This window comes from Eptatretus burgeri, chromosome 9 (assembly GCF_056783735.1).
Source record: "Eptatretus burgeri isolate ZD-2024b chromosome 9, Ebu_testis_v1, whole genome shotgun sequence".
Lineage (NCBI taxonomy): Eukaryota > Metazoa > Chordata > Myxini > Myxiniformes > Myxinidae > Eptatretus > Eptatretus burgeri.
The window spans coordinates 19,484,431-19,509,430 of record NC_140969.1 but is presented as its reverse complement, the minus strand read 5'-3'; the positions used below and the strand labels follow the sequence as shown (position 1 = coordinate 19,509,430).

At 41.6% G+C, this 25,000-nt stretch overlaps 1 protein-coding gene across 4 annotated transcripts in view; it reads left to right on the top strand.

Moving 5' to 3' along the window:
* LOC147019652 (voltage-dependent calcium channel subunit alpha-2/delta-2-like) overlaps positions 1-25,000 on the top strand; it is a 388,928-nt gene that overhangs the window by 320,363 nt on the left and 43,565 nt on the right. For all 4 annotated transcript variants that reach the window (XM_085894265.1, XM_085894263.1, XM_085894264.1 and 1 more), the window contains 3 exons: positions 7,031-7,092; positions 14,789-14,865; positions 21,847-21,907. In XM_085894265.1, coding sequence (XP_085750391.1) covers positions 7,031-7,092; positions 14,789-14,865; positions 21,847-21,907 — 200 coding nt within the window. The remainder of the gene's footprint in view (positions 1-7,030; positions 7,093-14,788; positions 14,866-21,846; positions 21,908-25,000) is intronic.

The window sequence follows — 25,000 nt, the reverse complement described above, 5'->3', positions numbered from 1 at the left end:
GTTTGAGATACCTTCTCTGGCTTGCTGTTTTCGTGTTTGCTTACTAATTGGATTCGGTAGTCTGTTGCATTTTCATATACTCAGCCAATCCTGCAGTTGTCATTCTGTGCACTTGGTTGAGCTCCATCAGGCCACGACCTCACTCTCGTCTCGGTCGGTACATTCTCGGGATGCACTGGTTTTTGTTAAACATTTTGTGGATGGTGAGTTTTCTTGTTTTGATATCCATCCAGTTTATTGATTTCTGATTGTGGCCAGTTTATTATTCGGCAGCTGGACTGGAATACTGGTATTGCGAGTTGGTTTATAGCTTTGATTTTGTTCCTTGGAGAAAGGTACGTTTTCAGGATGTGCTTCGTTCTATGCAGGTATTCTATGGTAATTGATTTGCGCATTTGGTTATGACATATTTAGTGGTCCTCTTCTACTCTGAGGTACTGTATTTGTATGATGCTTCATTTTCTAACTGCTGTATTGTTGTTTCAAGATCAATTTCTTTGTTGGTTTACCTTGTACAAATGTGCACTTAGCACACTTATCTCGTCCAAATTGCAATTGAATGTCTTTCAGGAACAGTTTTACTAGTTTTAGCTGTTCTGTCAATTTTTCGTCATTCGGTGCGAAAAGCTTGAAATCATCTTAAAATCAAGGGCTTTCAAACATTGTGTCACCTTTCCTGTTTCTTTGGATGTTCTTCTATTGTGTGTGCATGCGTGAATGTGGGATGGCTGACAGTTATTTCAATTATTTTTGGTGAGGCTTCTTCTGCTGATTTGTCCTGTTTTAGTGGAAAATACATGAAACTGTTTCTTATACTGAATAAGCTGAATATACTGAATTTCTGTTTGGAATAAGCGAAGATTTTGTGATTTATTTTCAGCTTTTTTGTTTTGTTCCACTGCAAACCAAAAAAATACAAATGTGGATACCAAAATATTTTTTAATTTAAACAATTTTCTGGAAGAAATGGTGCATTCGTTGAAAAAAGTGCAAGGATGCCAATGCTTTTGGCCATGACTGTAATTAGTTGTGCAGTCATGATATCTCAGAAAATCCAACAACTATGGATTCATTAATATCTTCCTCATGGCTAAATCTTATAAGTTTAAAAATAAAAACCTTGAAGATAATTGCATTAATAATTTCGAACATATTTTATTTATTTACTTGTAGTAAATGTGTGATGTACTATGTTGGGGGAAACTCCAGAGGTGTAATTTAAGAATGGATGCACACAGGAGCCGCACGATAAACCCGAATATGGCTACTGATTGGTTGTTCACTACTCACTCAGCACTTTACTGATAGATTCTGCAAAAAAAATGCATGAGCTCAGTGTTCAGGTTGTTCAAAAGATAAGAGCTAATGGTCGGAAAAATGATGGGATGGACGATAAAGCACTCGTGTGATTACGTTGGTGTAGAGAACTTTTCTGAATTAAAGAATGAATAATTGAAAGAATTGATGATACATATAATTATGCAACTCTCCCTTTGATTGATTTATTTTTTCTCCATGACCATTCTTCCTCCAAGTGTCCCTCCATTGTGTACCTCTACGCTGCTCTTGCTGTACTCTTCCACCTCCCCCCCCCTTTCCCCACCATTTCCACTGTGTTTTTCGTCGGTTATGTTCTGGTTCACCCTGTGCTATTGCTCTTCATGAGCCTCAAATTCATATGTACAACAAAAGGTAAGGTTCATTTTCATCACAGGGAGAGAATGTAGTTTGAAACCATTGTCAGGCAGTATTGTAGAGGCAATGAAACTAAATTACAGAAGTTTCTCCCCTCGCCCACCCCCTGGCCCCCAAATTACACTAAATTACAGGCTACCATAACAAGCGAGTTTACATTCCAGTATTGAAAATACTCTGGGATCATAGATAACTCCAAATCTGTATTTGATAACATCCACAACATAAACAACATCGTTAAAGCTAAATATCAGTCAACTTATCATTTTTCATATTACACATGAATATTCCACATGACACGTGCGTGGCTGCATTGGACACAGCCATAGATTACACATCTATCAGAGGCCGTAAAGCATACATTACGGTTTATTAAGAGAGAGCACACTCGTCGCCAAAGGAAAGTCCAATTTCATGTATCTTCAAAGAATAAATTTCTTTTGAACAACAGATACTTTATATTTTCCAACAGGATGCTTGAGCAGACAGTGGAGGTACCCATGGATTTGGCTCCAGCACCTTTCATTGCAAACTTTTCCTGCACAGTGCACATGTACAAGTCTGATTGGATTCAGAACACGAGCAGGCAAAAAAACTAACAACTGCAAGTAGATGTGGAAACATCTTTCGATTCATTTACAATTTACTGGCAATTAATGATGGGTTTTATATATATATATATATATATATATATATATATATATATATATATATATATATATATATATATATATATATATATATATATATATATATATATATATATATATATAGACATATACTGTTTGTATATATATATATATATATATATATATATATATATATATATATATATATATATATATATATATATATATATATATATATATATATAGACATATACTGTTTGTATATATATATATATATATATATATATATATATATATATATATATATATATATATATATAGACATATACTGTATATATATATATATATATATATATATATATATATATATATATATATATATATATATATATATATATATATATATATATAGTGTCTCGGGTCACTCACTTGCATTTGATTTTTCATTTACTTATTTTCATTTATTTATATTTTAATTTACAAATGCTTTCTGAAAGTTCTGTGATTTTTTCTGGTGTATCAGCTTTGATGTCTATCAGCATGCAAAATTTCAGCTTCCTAAGCCACCCGGAAGGTACCCATCTTTAATATCAGTGAGTCAGTGATTAAAAGAGCTACATATATTTATATATATTTATATATATATATATATATATATATATATATACATATATATATATATATATATATATACATATATATATATATATATAGATTTATATATACATATATATATATATATATATACATAAACACATATACATACATAAACACACATATATATATATATATATATATATATATATATATATATATATATATATATATATATATATGTATTAAACTAGCCAAACCCGCACTCTGCACGAAATTTCGAAAGTTAAGCTTCATTAGGACGTCAATATATCCAGTGTTCACAATGTGATTTATAGAATTTCTTTATATACAATGTTTCTTGTGACATTTTTTGTGTAAAATTCACCTTCTGAGGTTGTCAGCATGTGCAGAAGAGGGTTTTACATTGCAGACACTGTTTTTTTTAATTTACAAATGTTTTTTTTTTTTGGAGTGGCATGAGGCCTCTCAGCGGTGACGGTCTGTCGACGACAGACATAATGACGTTAGCGAATGACCGATGATGTCATGACGTCATTACGCCTCTCAGCGGTGACGTCACACGTCGCCATGCAAATGAATGTAAAAATTAGAAAATCGACAAAAATTCCCAAACGTGTCCGTCTGGCACGATCTCACATAGCCCATGCTGTACATTAGACCACAGAGCACCCGCATGCCGAAAGTGGCGACAATCCGTCCGGCAGTTTCGGAGGAGAAACGTCAAATTACGTGTGAGGTTAACAGAAATAACATATAGGATATGTAGCTCTTTTTAATCACTAACTCACTGATATTTAAGATCGGTACCTTCCGGGTTGCTTAGAAAGCTGAAATTTTGCATGCTGATGGACATCAAAGCCGATACACCAGAAAAAAATTATGGAAGTGTCGGAAAGCATTTGTAAATTTAAATATAAATAAATGAAAAATCAAATGCAAGTGAGTGACCTGAGACAATGGGGAATCACGGTTCGTTATTGCTTACAATGTGTAAGCATATCCCGCAAGTATTAGATAAGTTTCCTCACTCGATCTGTCCAAAAGAGTTTGAATTTTAAAAAGGAAAACCAAACTCACACTTCAGTCGTCTCTTTTTAGAATTACAAATCGACATCAATAATCATAATTTTCGCACCAAATTGTTTGATAAACGAGATGCTTTTCCTTTGCACATTGTACAAATGCCTTTCCTGGACAGCAACATTCCTAGAAAGCTCCAAGAACCTTATCGTAGTGATACGGCCAGAATTTTTAATGCAACCTACACCTATTGAATTGTATTTCCTTTTCTCAATTTGCATTTATGAAATATGCATACAATGAAATTGTCCATCTGTACGTTGGGAAGCCACTGAAATCATCTTTTCTAACAGCTCTCTTATTTGTCCCCCTGATTTGTGATGGCGGTTGGGATTGAATGATGGGAATTCTGGTCTCTGCTTGAACATCCATATACAGCACAGCAGTTCACCGTTGTTATTTTCATGCTCAATTACACCCTGTTCAAACACACCATGTTCCCTTTGCTTGGCATTTGTATAGAAAATCACTGAAGCTTGCCACACACATTATCGTTGTTACCACATAGATGACGGAGCATGAATGCAGCACGCATGCGTTATGCTATGGTAAAACGGCCTGCACGTATGGTGTGCTGGCACACTAGTTGTGTGCTCTTTTGGCGAGCCAGTGTGGTTTGTGAGCTAGTGTGTGTAGTGTAGTGCAGTGGTGTTCCTGCCTTACATGATAAAGCGGTTCATTGGTGTGGTGTGGTCAAGTTTTGTGGCGGTGTATGCTTACTGTGTTGGTGTTGTCTGCTTACCCCTTTGTTTTTCTTTTCTTTTTTTGTCTTAATTTACACTTTGCACTATGCCATTCTTGACACATTTATTAGCAGATTATATTATGTTGGGATGTCAATTGTTTCATTAGTTCGACTGCATATTGGTCTGTCTTTAGCATACCGAGCCTCAGGCACCAATCCATCCATCCATTGGGACCACACTCTGTGCAGAGCATCGGTGCTGCCTCAGCAGTTTCCTTAGCTATTTGGCCCAATCCTGGATGGCCCGCCACTCCGACACAGGATAACAGCAAGCTGGCTCTCATTTTGCCGACCTCTGAAAGATGACAGGCAGTCAACCCCACCTGGTATTAGTACAACAGCAAGTGAGATTTGAACTCAGGATCCTAGGATCCCAAGCCCACCACCCTCACCATTAAGCCAACACCAGGCATAGACACCAATCGCTCATGTTTATTGGATGCGACCTTGAGTATGTGGGTTCTTCCAGGTCAAATTCACATCCAGATTTCACATCATGCCGTGCAATAGCCGACTGTCCTCTCCTACCCAGCTGCATTGCCCTTTATGCTGTTCCAATCTTCATTTAAAATTTCTCCCATTTTCACGAATACAGGGTCGGCAAAAAGTGCCTGGCATTTTAAAGTTGTACAAAATTCTAAAAAAAATTATATTCTTTTCATTTTAGAACTTAGATGATATAGGACCCTTGCAAGATTTACTAAGATGGTGGAGTGGATGTTTCCCGACAAGATTCAAATGGTTCAAGAACTTGGTGAAGATGACAAACCAAGGAGGATGGAATTTTGAAATACATTTCTTCGGATGTTCGAGGAAGATAACAAGTTTATTGAAAGACTAATCGTGTCATACGAAGCTCATTCCGAGCTTCCAGGTAATGTTAACGAGCAGAACAGCCGATTTATGGTGGAAGAAATTCCTGAGCAGTTCCAGCACCGGACCCTTATACACGGTGAACGTGGCGTAGTGTGGTGTAGCATTTATTGTGCTCGAGTCATCGAGCCATATATATTTTCCACTACCAATGGAGCAACTGTTACAGTGACGTCTCAATGATATCAAGAAACGATAAGCTCCTCTTTTCCTGTTTGTTCACTCCCTTGAACTTTGTCCCACTGTCAGCTCTATCTTCCTCTTCCATGAGCCTTGCTCCATTTAAAAAAAAAATCACAACAGCCCTGCTCATGTTTGCTGACACAAAAATCAAATCATCTCTGGTTTTCAAATTATTAGCTTTTTCAGTCAAGAACTGAAGGATTACTTTCTGGTTTTCCCTTTCACATAAATGTCTGAATTGTATGAGATATACGATTAGTAAGAGTAATTTTCTCCTCAACAGGGAGTCGAGCATTGGTGTGTATTTGTCTTGTGTGTACGTACTGTATGTCCTGTATTTATGTGCAGTATCTACAGTCCTATAAATTGTGTGCGGACATTAAGGCGGCAAAAGGACTTGTTTCAGTCCATCTCCTGTGACAAAATAATGGACTTTAAGTGTGGGATCCTCACGAGTCCCAGGATATTGGTACGTGCTCACTGCTCAGTTCTGCGCATTACAAAGCGTTTTTAAAAGTTGACAAGTCTCGTTGAATTGTGTAAGCGTGTTTGACCACCAATTTTTTTAAATTTTTAATCACATTTCTGCTTGTCTGTTGCTCTGGGGGTTCTGAACCTAATGGGTTAAAACTCTGATAATGGAGCGGAGTTCAAATGATGGTCCAGTGGTTCTTTGACAAGTGGTTGTGTCACCATTTCAAAAGAAAGTGGTTCCAGGATAACGTTGCGTGATGTGAGTTTGTGGCCTGTATTATCTTGCTTTTTTACAGGCCTCATCACACCTCTCAATTTTCAGATTTCTCAGACTTGGTGAACTTTCTTATTCTGATATCCCTTTCCTTGCAGCACGACCGTTAAAGTCACATCAGTGGATTACGTTCAATAAACGGGAATGGTAATTCAAATTTACATGTTTTCACACAAAATACATTCATCTTGCTGCCTTAATAGTCCATTACCAGTTTCAACCGAGGAGACTATAGGTATGCTATCCGTCTGTCCGTCCATCCCACCTGCGGTTTTTCAGACTTTTTCCCACACCCAATAACATATTCAACTGAAACTTGGTACATGGCTTTATTATGATAAGTTTTCAGGGCGTTTCATCAATATCCCACGGAGTTGTGCCATTTTTTTTTGGACTTGGACTGGTCGGGGACATGTATTGCAAAACAATTGCCGCTCTTGTTTCCATTGCTTTTTACAGAGATATGTTGACAAAGCCATGAGAATCTACACCTGGATTCCCATCAGTGATTCTGATTACAGGTGAGCGGTGAGGGTGTATTTTAACCGTAGCTCAATCGCTCCATCTTGCCTTGATTTCCATGTCTTCAGTGATGTAGCTTTTCATCAATGCTCGTTATGAAATCAAATCCAATCAAATTTTGGTTTAAGTCCCAATTGTACAGAACAAGTAGTCCAATGACTGAAAAAAAAAGTTCAGTTATATCGAGATAAAACAAAATGGAATAGTATTGATGATAAAATATCAAACTACCAGTGAATATAATTTTTTTTTTTTAAATCATGTTATGAAATGAAATGAACAGGCAGATTGTATGAAAAATGAGTGATATATAGGGTGGGGCAGAGAATCAGGAGATTTTAAAAACTCAGTTATTAAATAAACATTTTGTATTCACTAAATTACAAATATGCCATCTTAAAGTACGTAGCATGCCATTTATTTGTTGAGGTCACATCCTCGAGGTGACCTCCGTCACAGGCATTCCACGAGTCATCCACGCATATTTCCCATGACACAGCGAAGCATCTCCAAAGTAATTCTGACAATTTTTTGATGAAGTCTTTCTTTCAGCTCTTCATTATTGTGTGGGTTCCCATCGTGTGCTGCCTTTTTGGCTGCTGGTTGCATCATTGGTTAGGGGCCTGGCTATGCCGCTGATGCAGTGCCCCTATTACCAGTATACTGGTGCTCATTTCGCCAACCTCAGAAGGATGACAGGCTGAGTCAACCCCCTGGTGTTAATTCAGTGGAAAAAACGGGGCTCGAACTCAGGACCCTAGGATCCCAAACCACCACCCTAACTGCTAAGCCAACACTCGGCTTTTATTGTGTGGGTGATAAATGTACACTTTGCTTTTTAAGTGCCCCCATAAAAAAGTCACATACTGACAGGTCTGGGGTCCTCGGAGGCAAAGTAATGTCACTTCCTGCAGATAATGTGGTTATGAAAAGGTTGTCTTACGGTGGCCATTGACACTCTGGTGGTACGAGACGTCATGCCATCTTGTTGAAACAAATTGGCCTCATTAACTTCTGGAAACCTTGTCACTAGTTCATCAGTCAAAAAAGTTGAGATCATATGAGCGTAGCAGAAATCGGTTTTTAAAATCACCCGTTTCTCTGTCCTACCCTGTATAATATTAAATAAATAATTAAATAAAAACATTAATCCAAAGATGAGCATTTAACAAGGTCAGGTCAGGTCAGGTATGGGAGCATGTGCCAGAACAGCGCGTCGCTGCGTCCACTTTCCGCCGGTACTCCAGGGGCCTCCGTCTGGCCATCCCCCAGGCAGATGCCAGGCCCATCCCCATCTCCTTGAGATGATGGTCAACCTGCTGCAACCATGAGGCACGTGGTCGGCCCACTGGCCTCCTCCACTCATGAGACTCCCTCGCTGAGAGAATCTGGTGAGCAGGATCAGCGTCAGGAAAACGAGCCACATGTCCATACAGCCGCAGCTGACGCTCACGGACTATGCAGGTAACAAATCTCATCCGAGTCTCTCTCAGCAACCGCTCGTTGGACACAAAATCCGACCAGCGATAGCCAAGGATTCTCCGAAGAGACCTGGTACCAAAGGAATTAAGTCTCCGTCTCAGATCCTTGGTCAAAGTCCAAGTCTCGCACCCATAGAGCAAGACTGGAAGTACCAAGGACCTGAAGACTCGGACTTTCGTCCTCCCGCACAGGTACCGGCAGCGCCACACCCCATGATCCAGTGAATCCATGACTCCCCAGGCCCGACCCAGACGTCTATTGACCTCCGGCTCACAACCTGCGGAGACATGAATATCACTGCCAAGGTAAGTGAATCTATCCACGACCTCAACATCCTCACCACAAACAGACACAGACAGGACAGCAGCATCCAAGATGTCACCGAAAGCCTGGATCTTTGTTTTGACCCAAGAAATCCGTAATCCCAACGGCTCCGACTCCTCATTCAGCACCTCGAGGGCCCCCAAGAGGATGTCTAAAGTCTCCGCAAAGATGACTGCATCATCTGCAAAATCAAGGTCCGAGATCTTGACATTGCCAAACGATGCACCGCAACTTGATCTCTCTGACGTCCTCCCAAAAATCCAGTCCATACAAGTGCTGAAAAGTGTGGGGGCAAGTACACATCCCTGACGAACTCCAGTAACAACTGGAAATAAGTCAGAGGCGGTACCACCACACTTCACAGCACTCTCAGTACCAGAGTAGAGTTCAGACATCAGATCGATCAGTTTCGGTGGCACCCCACGAAGACCAAGAATCCTCCAGAGGACATCCCGATTCACTGAATCGAACGCTTTACAGAGATCAACATAGGCTGCAAGCAGCCCCTGCCGAAACTCTCGTCTGCGTTCAGTGAGGACACGAAGAGCAAGGATACGGTCAATCGTTGACCTCTTTGGTGTAAAGCCTGACTGCTCTGGACGCTGGTGCTCAAGCAGATGGTGGCGAACCCTATCAAGAATTATCCGAGCAAAGACCTTGCCCGGCACTGAGAGCAGCGTCACCCCTCGGTAGTTGTTGCAGTCTTGGCGATCACCCTTCCCTTTCCAGAGAGGGACAACAAGGCCCCTCTTCCAGTCAGTTGGGATGATGCCTGTGTTCCAGGCAGAGCACAAAACTGCATGCAACGACGCGAGTGCAGCATTTCCACCAGCCTTGAGAAGTTCAGCATGGATGCCACAGATCCCTGGAGCTTTGCCCCGTTTCAACCGGTTCACCGCAGCCCGTGTTTCCACAAGCGATGGTGGACCACAGTTGATTCGAGGGTCAGCAACAGGGATTGTAACACCCTTGACGTCCAACTCGACAGCTGGGGGATCAGCCTGGTACAACCGCTCAAAGTAACCGGCCCAGCGGGCCTTCACTTCAGACTCCTCTGTCAAGAGCCTACCACTCTCTGCTCGAACTGCAGTGCTCCGAGGGATGGGCTTGGATGAACGTAATGCGCGAATTCCCCTGTAAGCGGGACGAGAATCACCTGTCCACAGGTGATGCTCTACCTCCTCACAGATTCCTCGCACATAGGCCTCCTTGTCCACCCTCAGTGCACGTACAGTTTTACGCCTCAGCTCCCTGAACAGCTCAGCTCTGCCATTCAGCCTGGCCCTGCGACTCTGGTCAATGGTATCCAGTGTCCCTTGAGAGACAAAATTCTTCTTTGCCCTGCGGTGAACTCCAAGGCATCCACCGGCAACATCAAGGACGGTGGTCTTGAAGGTGCTCCACAACTCTTCAGGACCCCCAAAGCACCCAGACCCCCCAAGTGTCCACTCAGCCTGTTCGCAAACTCCTCAGCTACTCTCTCATCCCTGAGCTTGGCAACATCCAGCCTCGGCTGGGATGGTACCATTCTCCAGGATTTAAGGTGCAGCTTTAGAGTTGCTACAACAAGCCTGTGGTCAGTATTGAGGAACTGAGCACTCCGGTAGACCCTGCAGTTCTGGATCATCCTCCAACGACCGTCAATGAGGACATGGTCAATCTCCTTTGCCACACCGCCAGCGTTGGAATACCAAGTCCAGCGATGAGCTTGCGGGCGCTGAAACCATGAACCAGCCACCCTAAGTCCATGACTTCTTGCAAAGTCAAGGAACTTAGTGCTATTCTGGTTCATAGTTCCTGACCCATGGGGACCAACACACACCTCATAACCATCCCTATCAGTTCCAGTCGATGCATTGAAATCCCCCAAGACTAGAAGTGTATCTCGTCTGGGGCACTGATCAACCACAGACTCGAGTGTGGCGTAGAATGCATCCTTCACGGTAAGATCACTCGCCTCAGTCGGAGCATAAATAGAGACCAGGGAAATGACACCTAAGGAGTGACGAATCCTTAATCTCATAATACGCTCGTTGACCGGTGTTACCTCAATTATCATTGGGGTCAGCTTATTGGACACAGCTACAGCAACTCCTTGGGTATGGTAACCATCAGAGCGACCAGACCAATAATAGGTGTAACCACCCACCATTATCTCGCCGCAATCCGGTCTCCGAACCTCAGAGAGAGCTGCAATCCCGATGTCCAAACGCTTGAGCTCAGATGATAACAGAGACAGGTGATCATCCTCTCTTAGGGATAGGACATTCCAGGCACCCACCCGAAGGGACCGCCTCAGGTTAACCCAAGGAGACCGCCGTCTGGTGGACGACACCTCAGCACCACTCCGACACACTCTCCCGCAATCTGACCCAGGGATGTTACCCCGTGGTTTCCCTCCTATCAAAGATTGGGGGTCCCGAAGGCTTTGCCCCAATCCCATCATCCGGTGAGCTGCCCTGCGAAGGGAAGCTGCACAGGAGGTACTCCCACGGAGTAGGTTTTCAGATTTTTTTGCGTTTTTGCGTTTTGCGGAATGAAGCGTTTTACGGTGGCTGGAGTGCAAATCCTGCCACCAACCTCCAAATAAGAAGTAACCCAACTGCAGGAGGACGTCTGCAGACACAGTTGGGCACTAGATATGGATGGCCGTTGGCTCACAAGGAGCTCCTCCGCCCTTTGACAGGTTTTGTTTTTAATCCTGCTGGGTGTCCATATCCAAACACCCTCCTCACCAGAAAACCTGGTGGGGGAGACGGTTTAGTCGCCGACAACCCGACCATGGAACAGGTTAGTACAGGTTTACATGGTACCTGTAGCAGGTCACAGATCGAACCTGACCTGACAGATATTTAACATTTAACAACTGAATCATAAATGGAACAGGAGCTCGTTTACATCTTTGAGTTCTTGTTTGAGACATGTGCAAATGTTGGGATTTTCTTAAGCTGCGACCGTTCATCGCGAGTCGAGTTTGGGGCAAAAGATGACGATGCAGCTCAAAAGTGAGCAAGGATTTAGCAATGGAGTGGTAATTAAATTACGCCTGTCAGAAACTGAGGCAACATTAAGAGTGTTCGAAAGTTCACCATTGGGCAAGATGATCGGAAAAACAATCATACGTGCGTAGCGCTCACTTCTGGATACATTCAATACATTGAGCTTGGGTAACATTAATGCCACAAGACCACACAGGTGCTCCAAATTCAAGCATCAGAAGAATATACATTTTATCGATCAAAACCAGATCAGCATTGACTCCATTTTTGTTAATCCCACTTGAGATTCTTCTGGATAATACAACCAAGGAGTTTGTGAGAGCAAATGGCTTCGAGTAGGATATCACCAATGTCCAAGGTGAACAGGAGATGGTGAATTGTGAAGAAATGAAATCTGCACAAATTTACACTTCACGGGGTTCAGCTTCATCTCATTATCGTGACCCCAGTTAGTAAGATAATCAATATGAGACCATAAATGTGAACATTGTGACTTTGGTACAAATCTGTTTCCACTGAATGGCCTATTTTTGGCTTAGCTATGACATAATGCTAATTAAATTAATTTGTTGGCTCAAAGTCAAATTAAGTATGCCCTGAGAGTGGTCATAACTATGCCATATTGTTGTAGTGTGCAGGTGTGCAAATGCGGAGGATGTGTCTGTGTAGAGTGCGGCATATTGTAGGTTGGGGACCTGTTACTGTACTCCTACTTCTTTTGACCTTCACTACTGAAAAGCTGTTCATGAAGTGATGCTAATCATATGATTGTCAGTTTTTAATGTGTGCACTTTAATTCCCCTGTTAATCTCTCACCAGACACATTTCCTGGGTCCTGTTCACTGCTATCAGTTACCCTAAGGCAGATTTCCATCAATCTCACTCAGTCTCCCTATATCTGCTTCTATGTTTGTCCTATTTAATGCCACATCTGACATTTCAGTTTCCTTGTCTGACCCTAAGGACACTTCAAGGAAAATTATCTTGTGATAATCACAAGACAGTACTGCACTCAAGTGCCAGGAAGTATATCATCAAACGACCTAATATACCATGACTTGTACTTGCTTGCTTTCCATGAATGTTTTATACAATTTTCATTTCACTCATGTGCAAATTCTTCGAGGTGATGGGATATTATGTTATTTACTGGTTAATGTTGCCAGTGTAAGCTGGTCAATTTATAATTTACATTGTAAGTGGATCCTTTAATAAAATATTAACCTGTAGTTACATGAGATTGAGATCAATGGTGTCGTAACAATGACTTGTTGCCTTATCCGGATTTAAATGTAGGGTAATGCGGATATCATTTCTTCGCAACGCAATACCTCCTCCTTAACTAGCAATCAGTGGTGTTTCCTTGGAAACTGTTTCGTTAATGAAGCTTCTCAGTGTCGTCATTTAGGACAATCTGAAATGGAATCGTCTTGGTGAGCACATGGTTAGCTATGCCTCTCGGTATTTTTGCATCATGCGTAAGCTCAACAAAAATGGTGTGAATGTTGGAGACTTTAGTAATGATTTGCAAGATGTACATTCACCTATATGAGAGGTTGGAGTACCTGGATGGAGTTCAGGAGGTCTCAAGATATCCCAAGTTGCAGATATCGAGCGAGTCCAAAAGAGACCTTTGTGAATGATCACCTTTCCAAATCATCTTCCCTATGCTGACCTTTTACCTGCTTTCAATATTGCTTCCCTTTCTGATCATCGCATTAAACTAGTGACACACTTTGCTAAGTCTGAACTCGTCTCCAGTCGTCATTGCTCCCTTTTTCCTCAAACTCGACTATTGCTATCTAGACGTAGCCTAAGGAACTCAAAACTAAATTGATACGCCACAAGCCGGAACACAACGATACAGACCCCATTCTTTTCCTTGTCATTCGTTGAATATTAATATCTGAACTATTTAAGATTTTCTTTGTGTTTTGATCACTTCAGTCGTCGTATATTTTTTAATCACTGATCTTTTTAATTTTTGTATTGTCTGTTTATTGTCTGTTGTGCTTTTTGCACTTTTAATTATTAACTCTCAACTTTCCTTAAATCTATGTTTTATGACCCAATGCACGTGAAGTGAGAAGCAGGGTTAAGCAATTGGTTCACTTCTTTCTGTCTGTCTGTCTTTCTGTCGACAAACATCAGTTTATGATCGAGGAACAACTTGATTTCAATTGAATGTTACATTTCTAACATGAATCGGAACACGAGTCTGTAGTTTAGTAGTACTTTGGCTCTGAGATCATCTCGATTGCGCTTGTGCAGAGAGGAATTAGATAATATATTTATTCTGTTTGCCTGTCTGGCTGTCAAAGAAAATTGAGAATCATTCAAAACAGGAAATGTACTGTTTTTTAAGGGTGTCATAAAGGACACAAACAACAGGCACGAAGAACTAATGTTAAGTGTTAAATAAGGTGGTGTCCAAGACATCAACGGTGATAAACATCCCAAAAAAAATTTCTGCAATCTTTAAAATCTCCATTTTATTTCAGTTTAATTATATACTTGAACTATGAGTGCATCTAAGAAATCACCTTTTTGGCACTTTCAAAACCCTTCCGTTTAGCAGTATTTGGACAAAATATTATGGCATTTTACGTCATCACGACCAATCGAATTTGCCTCCCGTAGACCACTCCCATGTCTTTGTTTCTCAAGACAGCATGGGTTAAGGTGTTCCAACCAAATATTCTTAGTCTGTGGACTTCTTGTTTGGTGTTGGTCAATAAATCCAAAACTATTATTATGATTATTATCATTCTCAAGCCACATATTACAAGTCTGAGCAGTCTTTCTTGGCATGGGGTGGCTCAATGTGGTGACATTTGGAGGTACTTGGCTAATTTCATTGCTCTCCCTGGCAACCTGCCCGAACCCTCAGTCTGGCATTGGTGCTGCCGGCATACCCCTCATCCTATCTTCAGGCACATCTTACTGACCAGATTCTGCAAGTGCGCTGTGAGTACATGATATCCACCAAACAGTGCTTATGATCCTGCTTCAGTATTCTGTGGGTGTCATTTTGATCTTTAACATGTACCTTAACCATGCACCTGGATAACTGTTGTCATCAGGGAGGCAACTTATGAGATGGAACCCTTTCCACTAAATAACCTAACTGCATTTTCTGGGTAATCGTGAGCTGTCTTCTTCTATGATAAGTCAGGAAAGTCTTGACAAGTACTGTAATACATTTTGGTCCTTGATCTAAGGATAACTCTCAGCTATTGCCAATTGTTAATTGGATACAGAAGGAAACTCTCAGGAGGGAAAACTGAAAATTTGGAAGGACGAGGGGTTGGATGGGGCGAGGGGAGGGGTTAACAAGGGTAGAAAAGATCATCGTTTTTGATTGGGGGCGATCTGAGATGGTGGGCAACAACTGTCTTGAAGACCTAGAAGGAAGAATGAGATTGAAGAGAGTGTGGAAGTTGGTTCCGCAGGTGGGGAAAAAATAGGAACTAATGAGTGGAGATAAGCATTGATCCCAGATTTTGATAGTTTCACCAGAAAGGGGTTGATGGTGGACCGTGTGTGCCCTGCAGTACCTGGGGGAACAAAACATGCAAAGAGCAGAGGGTGCAAGCCCAGAAAGAAGGCGGTAGAAGACAGAGACCGGCGACTGTCTGTGATGGTAAAATGATAGACCCATAGACTCAGCTTCAGCACGGGAGATTCCGATAATCTTGAAGGCCTTGGTTTTCACAGCATCAAGCTGAGCAAGATGTGAGGCAGGAAAGCAGTACTTCATCAAGCTGCAGATGAAAGCCTTTTAGGTGGAAAAAGAGTTCAGGTGTGCCATGGAAGGACTTTGTATGATGGAGGATGCCAAATCGATGGCTCGCTTTGGAGGCCAAATTTGAAATGTGGTTTGCCCAAGAAAGATCATGGATAACAATGAGACCCAAGAGCATGAATGACTGAACTTCCTCAAGAGGATTGTTAAGAAAGTGAATGGGAGGGTTTGCCAGATGGTCCTTTTGGAGAGAGAGACAGAGAGAGAGAGAGAGAGAGAGAGAGAGAGAGAGAGAGAGAGAGAGAGAGAGAGAGAGAGAGAGAGAGAGAGAGAGAGAGAGAGAGAGAGAGAGAGAGAGAGAGAGAGAGAGAAAGAGAAAGAGAAAGAGAAAGAGAAAGAGAAAGAGAAAGAGAAAGAGAAAGAGAAAGAAATTTGTCAGAATTTAAAAACATATTTCCAAGTGTTTGACCAGCTTGTGATTTTTTTGTCAAGGTCTGAAGAGAGGGAAGAGGCTGCTGCCTGTCTGTCAGAAGGATGAGAGATGTCACGGCAGAGAGTGGAGTCATCAGCAAATAGATAAAGAATATTTTCAAGAGTCAGAAGGATATTTATGAAGATCAGGAATAGGACTCGGCCCAGAACACTGTATCGGGACACTCCAGCCTTGATAGGGGGAGGAAATTAAAGTCCCCCCCCCCCTCTCTCTCACTCTCTCTCCCTCACTCTCTCCACTGTTCCTTTTGGCCTGTTACGTCCTGACCTGTTCAATGTACTAGCTCTTCCATGAGCCTCAAATATGTATACCAAAAAATGTATAACCCCAACCTTGGATATACAGGTCGGGTCTGATCAGATATGGGAGCATACGCCAGAGCAGCGCGGAGCATACGCCATATGTATGGGAGCATACGTCATAATATATCATGGCCATATGTATATCATACGCCAGAGCAGCGCGGAGCATACGCCATATGTATATCCCATACGTATGGGAGCATACGCCATATGTATATCAGGGCCATATGTATGTCATACGCCAGAGCAGCGCGGAGCATACGCCATCTGTATATCCCATATGTATGGGAGCATACGCCATATGGCAGCCAGGCCTGTGCAGCATTTCTATGCATGACCCGAAGCACGCTGGGATGTTATTTGCTTAATTAACACATGGGCCACACCTGTGTGGAAGCCGTTGCTTGGTGTCCCTCATTTACCCAGGTGTTTCCATTTTTTTTGTCCATTACCTGTATGTAAGACAGGTAGCTGTCCATTCATCTGTTCATGGTTTACGCTGATTGGCTGTGTGAGGCGAGGTGCAACATAATTGGCTCCTGGCAAGATTGAATAATGTATTACATAGGCTTATTAAAAGGTAATATTCGAAATCTGATTCGATATTTGACCATCGGAACTCACAGCGTACATAAGTATGTTGAAATATAAAGTTAAATCAGAAAAATTTTCGAGAAAATAGCAATATTTTTTTTCTAGCCCTATATAATTCAATAATCGGCTCCACGACACGTGAGTTAAAATGGCTCCAAAATTCTTTTCTTCACTCTTTTAAAGGTTATAATTATTGTACGTCTGATTTTATTTTACACTATCGAGGGACACCAGCAGCGATCGTTTTGGATTTGGATTTTAATTTTTGCGTTTGCATTCAAGGGAGCTACAAATGTTATCATCTGTTCTGTGTTCTTGCTCTTCCACAAGCATTGATGATTTATAAAATAAAAATAAATCAAGAATTCTTTTATTTTGTACATTTCTCATTTTAATATGTCTCAAGTAGGAACTTCAAAAGTTTTTACTCTTTTGACTCCAAATGGGAGAACACCAAATGTTTACCCAGAAATCTTGCATAACTCACTGCCATATGACTGTCCAACAGTGCAGCCAAGAGAAGTGAGCGTGAAAATCCAGAAACCCGAGAACTTGAACAAGCATTAGATACAGCACAGAGGCAAAAGAGACAGTCAGAACAAGCCTTTCGATCTTGTGAGTAGGTCCAGAACAAGCCTTAAAAATCAGTGGGAAGTAGGAATGAAGAAAGGGTGGTGGTAGTGGTGGGACTTGAAATGCCTATTCACATTTCCTGTCACTGGTGGGGGGGTGGTGTAGGAAGAGGTGGGAGGAGGGGGGAAGGGGTGAGGTGGGAGTCCAGAGGGAGGGGTAGGTGGGGTGGGACTTAGGAGAGGGTGGGGTGAGAGGAGGGAGGGGAGGGATGGGGTGGAAGTCTGGAGGGAGGGGAGATGGGTGGAGCCTCGAGGGAGGGGAGAAGGGTGGAGTTCGGAGGGAGGGGAGATGGGTGGAGTCCGGAGGGAGGGGAGATGGGTGGTGCGGAGGGGGGGATGGCTGTGAATCCAGAGGGAGGGGGTGGGTTGTAGTCCGGAGGGAGGACGGTGGATGGGAGAACATGGGTGGGGGGAGGGATGGGAAGTGGTCGGATAGGAATCCAGAGGGAGGGGGCGTGGGTGTAACCCTGCATTTCTGGGCAATGCCGGGTACCTTTGCGATTGAGTATATAATATGAAGAATTGTTGTAGCTAATCCATTACATTTACCAAACAAATATAATTGATGGCCCATTGTCAGGTGTTCCTCATCATTAACATCAGGTGTTCCTCTCTATACATCCATAAAGTTAAAACATCACTTTCTATACTGCAGAATACAGATCTATCAGAAGTAACTCTGAGCTTAAAAACAAAATGGATAAAATTTCAACAGATCACCATAGAATTGTGTTTCTGCAGAAAGAAGGAAAAGCATTGAGTGAAACAGCTCACATCATTCAATATTCAAGGTGTGCTATCTGAAGCACAATCAACAAGAACAGAGAAACATCATCTGTAATTGAGAAATGCAGAACTGGTTGACCCAAAAATCTGTCTCACAAGGATGAGCAATACTGAAGATAAATATCCTGAAGGAATGGAAAGAAGACAAGCATTGAATTGACAACAGAACTGGTAGAAGGCTCAGGTGTTGTTGTCCATCTATCAACAGCATGAAGGTCACTTTTGATATTAGAACTTAAAGAATGTGTTCCATCCATTCATTGGGACCATACTCTGTCCAGAGCGTTGGTGCTGCCTAAGCAGTCTCATTGGCTATTGGGCACAACCCTGGACGGGTCGTCACTCCGACAGTATACCAGCATGCTGGCACTCATTTTGCCAGCCTCGGAAGGATGACAGGCAGAGTCAACCCCACCTGGTATTAATTCAACAGACGAGTGGGATTTCAACTCAGGATAGAAGGATCCCAAGCCCACCACCCTAACCATTAAGCTAACACCAGGCATAAAGAATGTGTTGAAGTAAGAAAACCTCTGTTAAGAAATGGGAAACAAGACTGGAAGACTAAAATAAGCACCAAAACACAAAAACTGGACTCTGCAACGATGGCCAGAAGGTGCTTTGGACAACAGTATGTGAGACGACGAAAAACTGAAACCTACAAAGAGCCTTGCTTGAAGCCAACACTTAAGCACAGAGGAGGTTCAAGTCAAGTTTGGGGTTGCATATCCTTAAGTCGTGTTGCAAAATTGCTGAAAATTGCTGGGAAAATAACTGCAGAAAGGTACAAACAAATTTTAATCCACCATGTTATCCTCAGTACAAGACTCATTGGTCCGAATGTCATCTTGCAGCAAAATAATGATCAAAAACACTCAGATAGAACATGAAACTTCTTTGCAAAAGAATGACGAAGCTGGATTCCTTCACCGCATGGAATGGCCCCTTCAAAGCCAAGATCTCAATACCATTGAAGCTGTATGGGACTATTTGGACAAAGAAAAAGTAAAAAAAAAAAGAATCCCAGCAACTTTGATGATCTTTGCAAGATGTTGGCAGAAGTGTGGAACACCTTTCCACAAGAGTTTTATAACAAAATTATTTGAAAGTGTCCCTCGAAGAATCTCAATGGTTTTGAAGGAAAAGGGTGGACATACTCGCGATGCATCTATATATATATATATATATATATATATATATATATATATATATATATATATATATATATATATATACATATATATATATATATATATATATATATATTGTGTATAAAGTTGATTATGTTAAGATTTCTTTTTCGTAAAAGGTGTTTTTGCTTGAAACACAAAGTTTTACTTTCTTTATGCATCAGAGTAGAAAAATGCAAAATGTCTCAAACTTTTGCACAGCGGTACATGTATTTCTCTTCAGGGCATGTATGAATGAAGCATACAAGAAGGGAAAGGGGGGCGGGTCGGGTTGTGGTTCAATCAAAATTTGTGCCCTGTTTGCCGATGTGATAAATAGCTGTTCTTTGATTATAAAGCTAATCCATCAAACAGCAAATTCTGGCAAACATACTATAACGCAATCGGCGAGTATTTGGAAGAATATTGTTGGAGATTTTATCCTCCAGCCGAAGGACATCATGCTTATTGACGCTGCGCCCTCTGCTGGCATTGTACCAAAATGACAGTTTTTCGTTTTTGGGTGTCAACCCCGAACTAGAACCCTCAATGGTGAGCACACTGCCAACTATGCTATCTTGTTTCCTGTAATTGTAAAGTAGTTTATTTTGTCTCGGTTTGAAAGTTACATTATGTTTACAATGATTACCCAGTAGCCTTGCATCAGTTACTTGTGACATTTCATTAAACATACTGAACCACTTCCCTTCCCTTGAGAGATTTGCTTTCTGTGGGTGGTTTACTGCAGAGTTTCTTTATTTGAAAACCCTCGATATAGAGGCAATGTGTTGAGGGTCAAGCTTGTTACATGGGTACCCACAATCATCTCTCTTGTGTCAACATTGATACTTTTTTTTCTCCAGTGATCTCAGGCTCATGGAGGAGCTCGTACGTGGAGGCAGGCAAGGCGAGAAAATTTGGAGACATCAGTGTACTTTTCCATAAACTACAAAGACATTAGTAGATAATGGACAAATCAATATGGGAAATTGTTTTTTCCCCTTCTTAGCACATAACTCGTGATGTTAGGATCCCAGGTTCAAATGCAAACGGGCCAACCCGAAGCATCTCTCCAACATCTTATGTAGATATTCTGGATGCTATTGTACTTCAACATCAAGCTACCGAATCATTAAGCCAACACCAAGCTATACTGTACTTTGCATGTCTTAAATTGTGATGAGCCATAAAGTCCATCGGATCTACATATGATGTTTTTAATAGTTGACATGCAGTATCGTAAATGATTATGGAAACAGAGGTAAACTGTATCTAAAATGCAAATAAAACATGATAGAATCACAGCTGGTGTGTAAAAATGAAATGCTTCATCGTGCAGTCATGTGTTGATATAGTACGGCATGAATGAATGTCATGCAAGCAATCAGGAAATTCCACACCCACGGAAGAACCATCAAAGTGTAGGTGGCGACAATACTCTGGCTCCGCAAAGGAATTATCACATGATGAGTGTATAAAAAAAATCAAACTGTTACTTTGTAAAGGTTTGCATGTTTGAGCAGGAGCTGCATGTAAGACTGTGAGGTGGCCGGTGGATACGCGAAACTAGTACCGTCGATAATAGAACCTGTCGAGAAAAAATAGCCCCAAAACTCTCGAACCGTGATGTAAAGCACCTCAGCATACATTTTATACATGATAGATGATAATCCACTGGAGATATTGTGAATGGCAAAAGCTGAAAGCATTGGTGTTAACGTCTTCTCTTCAAGAATCATAAGATACACATGAGCGCAGAGTGGTCTGATCGGATGCATAGCTACCAGAAAACTTTTGATGAGGGGAGGCAAGCAATATGCTTAAATATATCAAAGCCAGTTCGTTTTTGAACTATGTATGCATGCACAATATGTGTGGAGGGACTGCCTTTTGCCCCTTTGGTTGGACAGATGACCCGATTCGACCCACGATTGCAACCTGAAAAAAAACAAAAAACATACATCCGCCATTACTAGCTGGAAACATGAATAAAAGGGAAACAGATATTCTGGAATTTATGTTTGCATAATATGTGGATGGCTCAATTATCATGTCTTGTTATTTGTCCGTATGTGTCATGAAAAGTATAGCCTGACATACCTCTGTGTACTGTAATAATCCTGCATTGATTATTACGAGTGACACTTAGTGCGTTCATTGGGAGTGTTCTCATGTGTTTGTTATTCTTCTGTCATTTGCTAATAGGACCTGCCCTTTCTGTTCACAGACTTGGAACAGCTCCTTCCAACTGCAGGCGAGGATCTGGGTCGAGTATTTATTGCTCCACGGTATGGTGAACATGTTAATTTACCTCCTCAAATCTCAGCTTAATTATGCAATATACATGAAGTCCTTCCCCAGGCCCACATGCTAGGCCGGACAATGTGCTCATGAATATCTTCGAAGAAATGGGCTCGTGTTCCACAAACCGGACTTTTGTTCCTCTTACTTTTACCTTAGCCATAGATTGTATTGTTGTTCCGTAACCATTTTGTTGAGGTCAACCATGACTAGTCTTGAGAATTTATGCTGGACGGCTCACTACTGAATCGTGGATAATTCCTGGATTGTTGCTGTACATTTTTCTTGATTACCAGGTGCATTGGAATGGACCTGTCGTATTGCTTGCAAAAGCAGACGTTTCCTATCTATATAACAATATACTTGTTGGCTGCTCTTAGAGCACCCTTATTCTGGACATTTCCATCTGTCTGTCTGTCTGCGAAACTTTGGTCAAGCCTAGGGGCTAAACCACTCAACCAATTCCAATGAAATTTGGTAGGTAGGACCAATATTTCTGGGAATCTTGTGCTTTCGAATATGGGACCCCGGGCCCTAACAACGGCATAGCAATGGCCCTTTAAAGTGGTCAACAAATCGAAAAAATAACAAAACAAAAAAATCGAAAAATCGAAGCTTAGAGTTCTGTGCGCAATCTATCTCGCTCCCTTCATGCCAATTTGCAGCCCTAACAAAAAATATTTGTAGGAGGAGATAGGTTTTCGGCGAGTACATGTCGAACATTTCAGAAACGGTTAATTGCGAATATCTCTAAGAGAAAGAGTCTGATTTTGATGAAACTTGGGTGAAATGTGTACAATGTGGCTTGCATGTACACAAAAATGAATGGTTGCTATGCACGCCTCCATTGCTTAGCAACAGCTAAAATACTTTATCGTACATCGTACACTTATTGTGGACTGTACAAAAAAAAATCACTACCTCCGAAACAGGACTTCCGAGGGACCTGTTTTATTTTTGTGCCCAAGGAGAATGTCTCACAGCATCATATAAAAAAATAAAATCTTTAGCGAATAGAGAAATGGAATTACCAGGGCTGCCATTTGTTAGAGTCTCTTTGGAAACGTGCCTGAAATTTCACAAGGCGGGTTTCTGGGCGCAAACTAAGAGTGCTGTGATAATCATATTTATTGTGCTAAATTTATTGATAGCATGTACATGAATATCGGCGAGTCGCGTCGGCCAGCTTTCCATCGAGAGCGAGCAGCCATGTCGCCTACCAGCTTGTCAGTCTGTTTGTCCCTCTGTGATGAGAAAAAAAAAGAAAGATAATGGAATCTTACGAGATTTTGAATTAAACATTGTTTTGTCATGATTTAATTTTCACGTGGTGTATATCTATGCATCGCGGAGAAGGTACTTAATTTAGGATCATTTATTCACACAATTAAGGAACCCACAATCACTTGAAAGTGGCAATTCCACAAAATTTCCATGGGACATATCTCGTGAGATTGTGAATGGGGGACCTGAAGGTAGTTTGGCTAATCATTCTCTCTAGATTGTGAATCGTGTGAAAGAAGAAGTTGGGTAGGTAGGAAGGCAGGTTTTGAGGAGGTAGGAGTAGGTGAAGTTGGTAATGTGGATAGGGGAGGAGAATGATAGTTTACTCTTCCTCCATTTTAATGAGTTGATGAGGAAATAAAATGTAATGATGCAAGAATGCCCTCTTGCTTTGAAGAATGGGAAGAAAGGTGGAGGGGAGAACAGAGTTGAAGTGAGAGGGGGGCAGAGTTAAGAGAGGGAGTCTGAGAGTTTGGAGTGTGGGGCAGAGGGGAGGGTGGGTGGGATTAATTTAATCAAGAAACATCTTTAGAGAGCACATAGCTCGACAATATTAAATTCCCATGATATTGTTGTAGCTGTCGGGTCTCCCCAGTGGCCTGGTATAAATCCCAATGAGCCACGTCAAAGTGGTTGACTGATTTGTTGGCCCTGAACTGGATCACGTGTCTATCACCATGATACAGTGCTGGTGGGTCCACTGAGGCAGTAGATGCGCCACACTAATCAGTGCTATGCACTTGATCTGTAAATACGACCAGGCAGAGTTGCGAGGCGCACAACATGGTCTTGTTATGGGTGATGGTCGCCTGTATCAAAATTGTCATTTAATGGACATGCAAATTCCAACTGAAATTGTCCTTTAACAGACGTGCCAATTCCAGATGTACTTTAATGGATGTGCCAATTCCAAATATACTTTAATGGATATGCCAAACTAGTCTGTGAGTGGGGCAACCCCTTCCCTGACCTCACCAAACAGGGTTGCTAGTCGTTGGCGTTGCCATCTTTGGTTTCCCACCCAAACTTGTGCTTAAAGGCCTGGCGTTCCCCCAAAAAGAACATAAAAGACAGAATACAAAGTTTAGAACACCAAAAAGAGGATTTACGGGATGGCACTTTTTAGAGACACATATTGGAATGGATGGATGGATGGCATCTTTCTCTACATAAAACAATACATATCTAATATCACGACTACAATACCTCACGCTTATTGTTACATTCACTATGGGAAATAATCCTAAATTATGATATGCAAAGTTCGGCCCTCAAAGTCTTTTCTACAACAGCATTTAACTGTTGTTTGCTTAATATTGTTGAATGCATGCACATTTTACATTAACGAGAATTTCTGTGGGTACCTGTTTATCTATAGTAGTGTGTGTGTGTGTGTGTGTGTGTGTGTGTGTGTGTGTGTGTGTGTGTGTGTGTGTGTGTGTGTGTATGTGTGTGTATGTGTGTGTGTGTGTGTGTGTGTGTGTGTGTGTGTGTGTGTATGTGTGTGTGTGTGTGTGTGTGTGTGTGTGTGTGTGTCCTCCATAACTCCAAAACCATGAAACCTACCAGCCCAAAACTTTGCATGCATACTCGGGGAACTCCAAGGGAGTGCATGAATGAAAACTGGGTATTTGGGTTTATTTAAACACCCCTTTTGAAGATAATTAACAGGGTGCTCATTATCAAAAACCAAAAATAGCCTCACCAAGATGGCAGCATGCCTTCTTGGTCAGTCTGCTGTCACCTCGCAGGGGTCTTGAGCCACCATTTTGTTTCAGCCTGCTCAAAAATGGCAT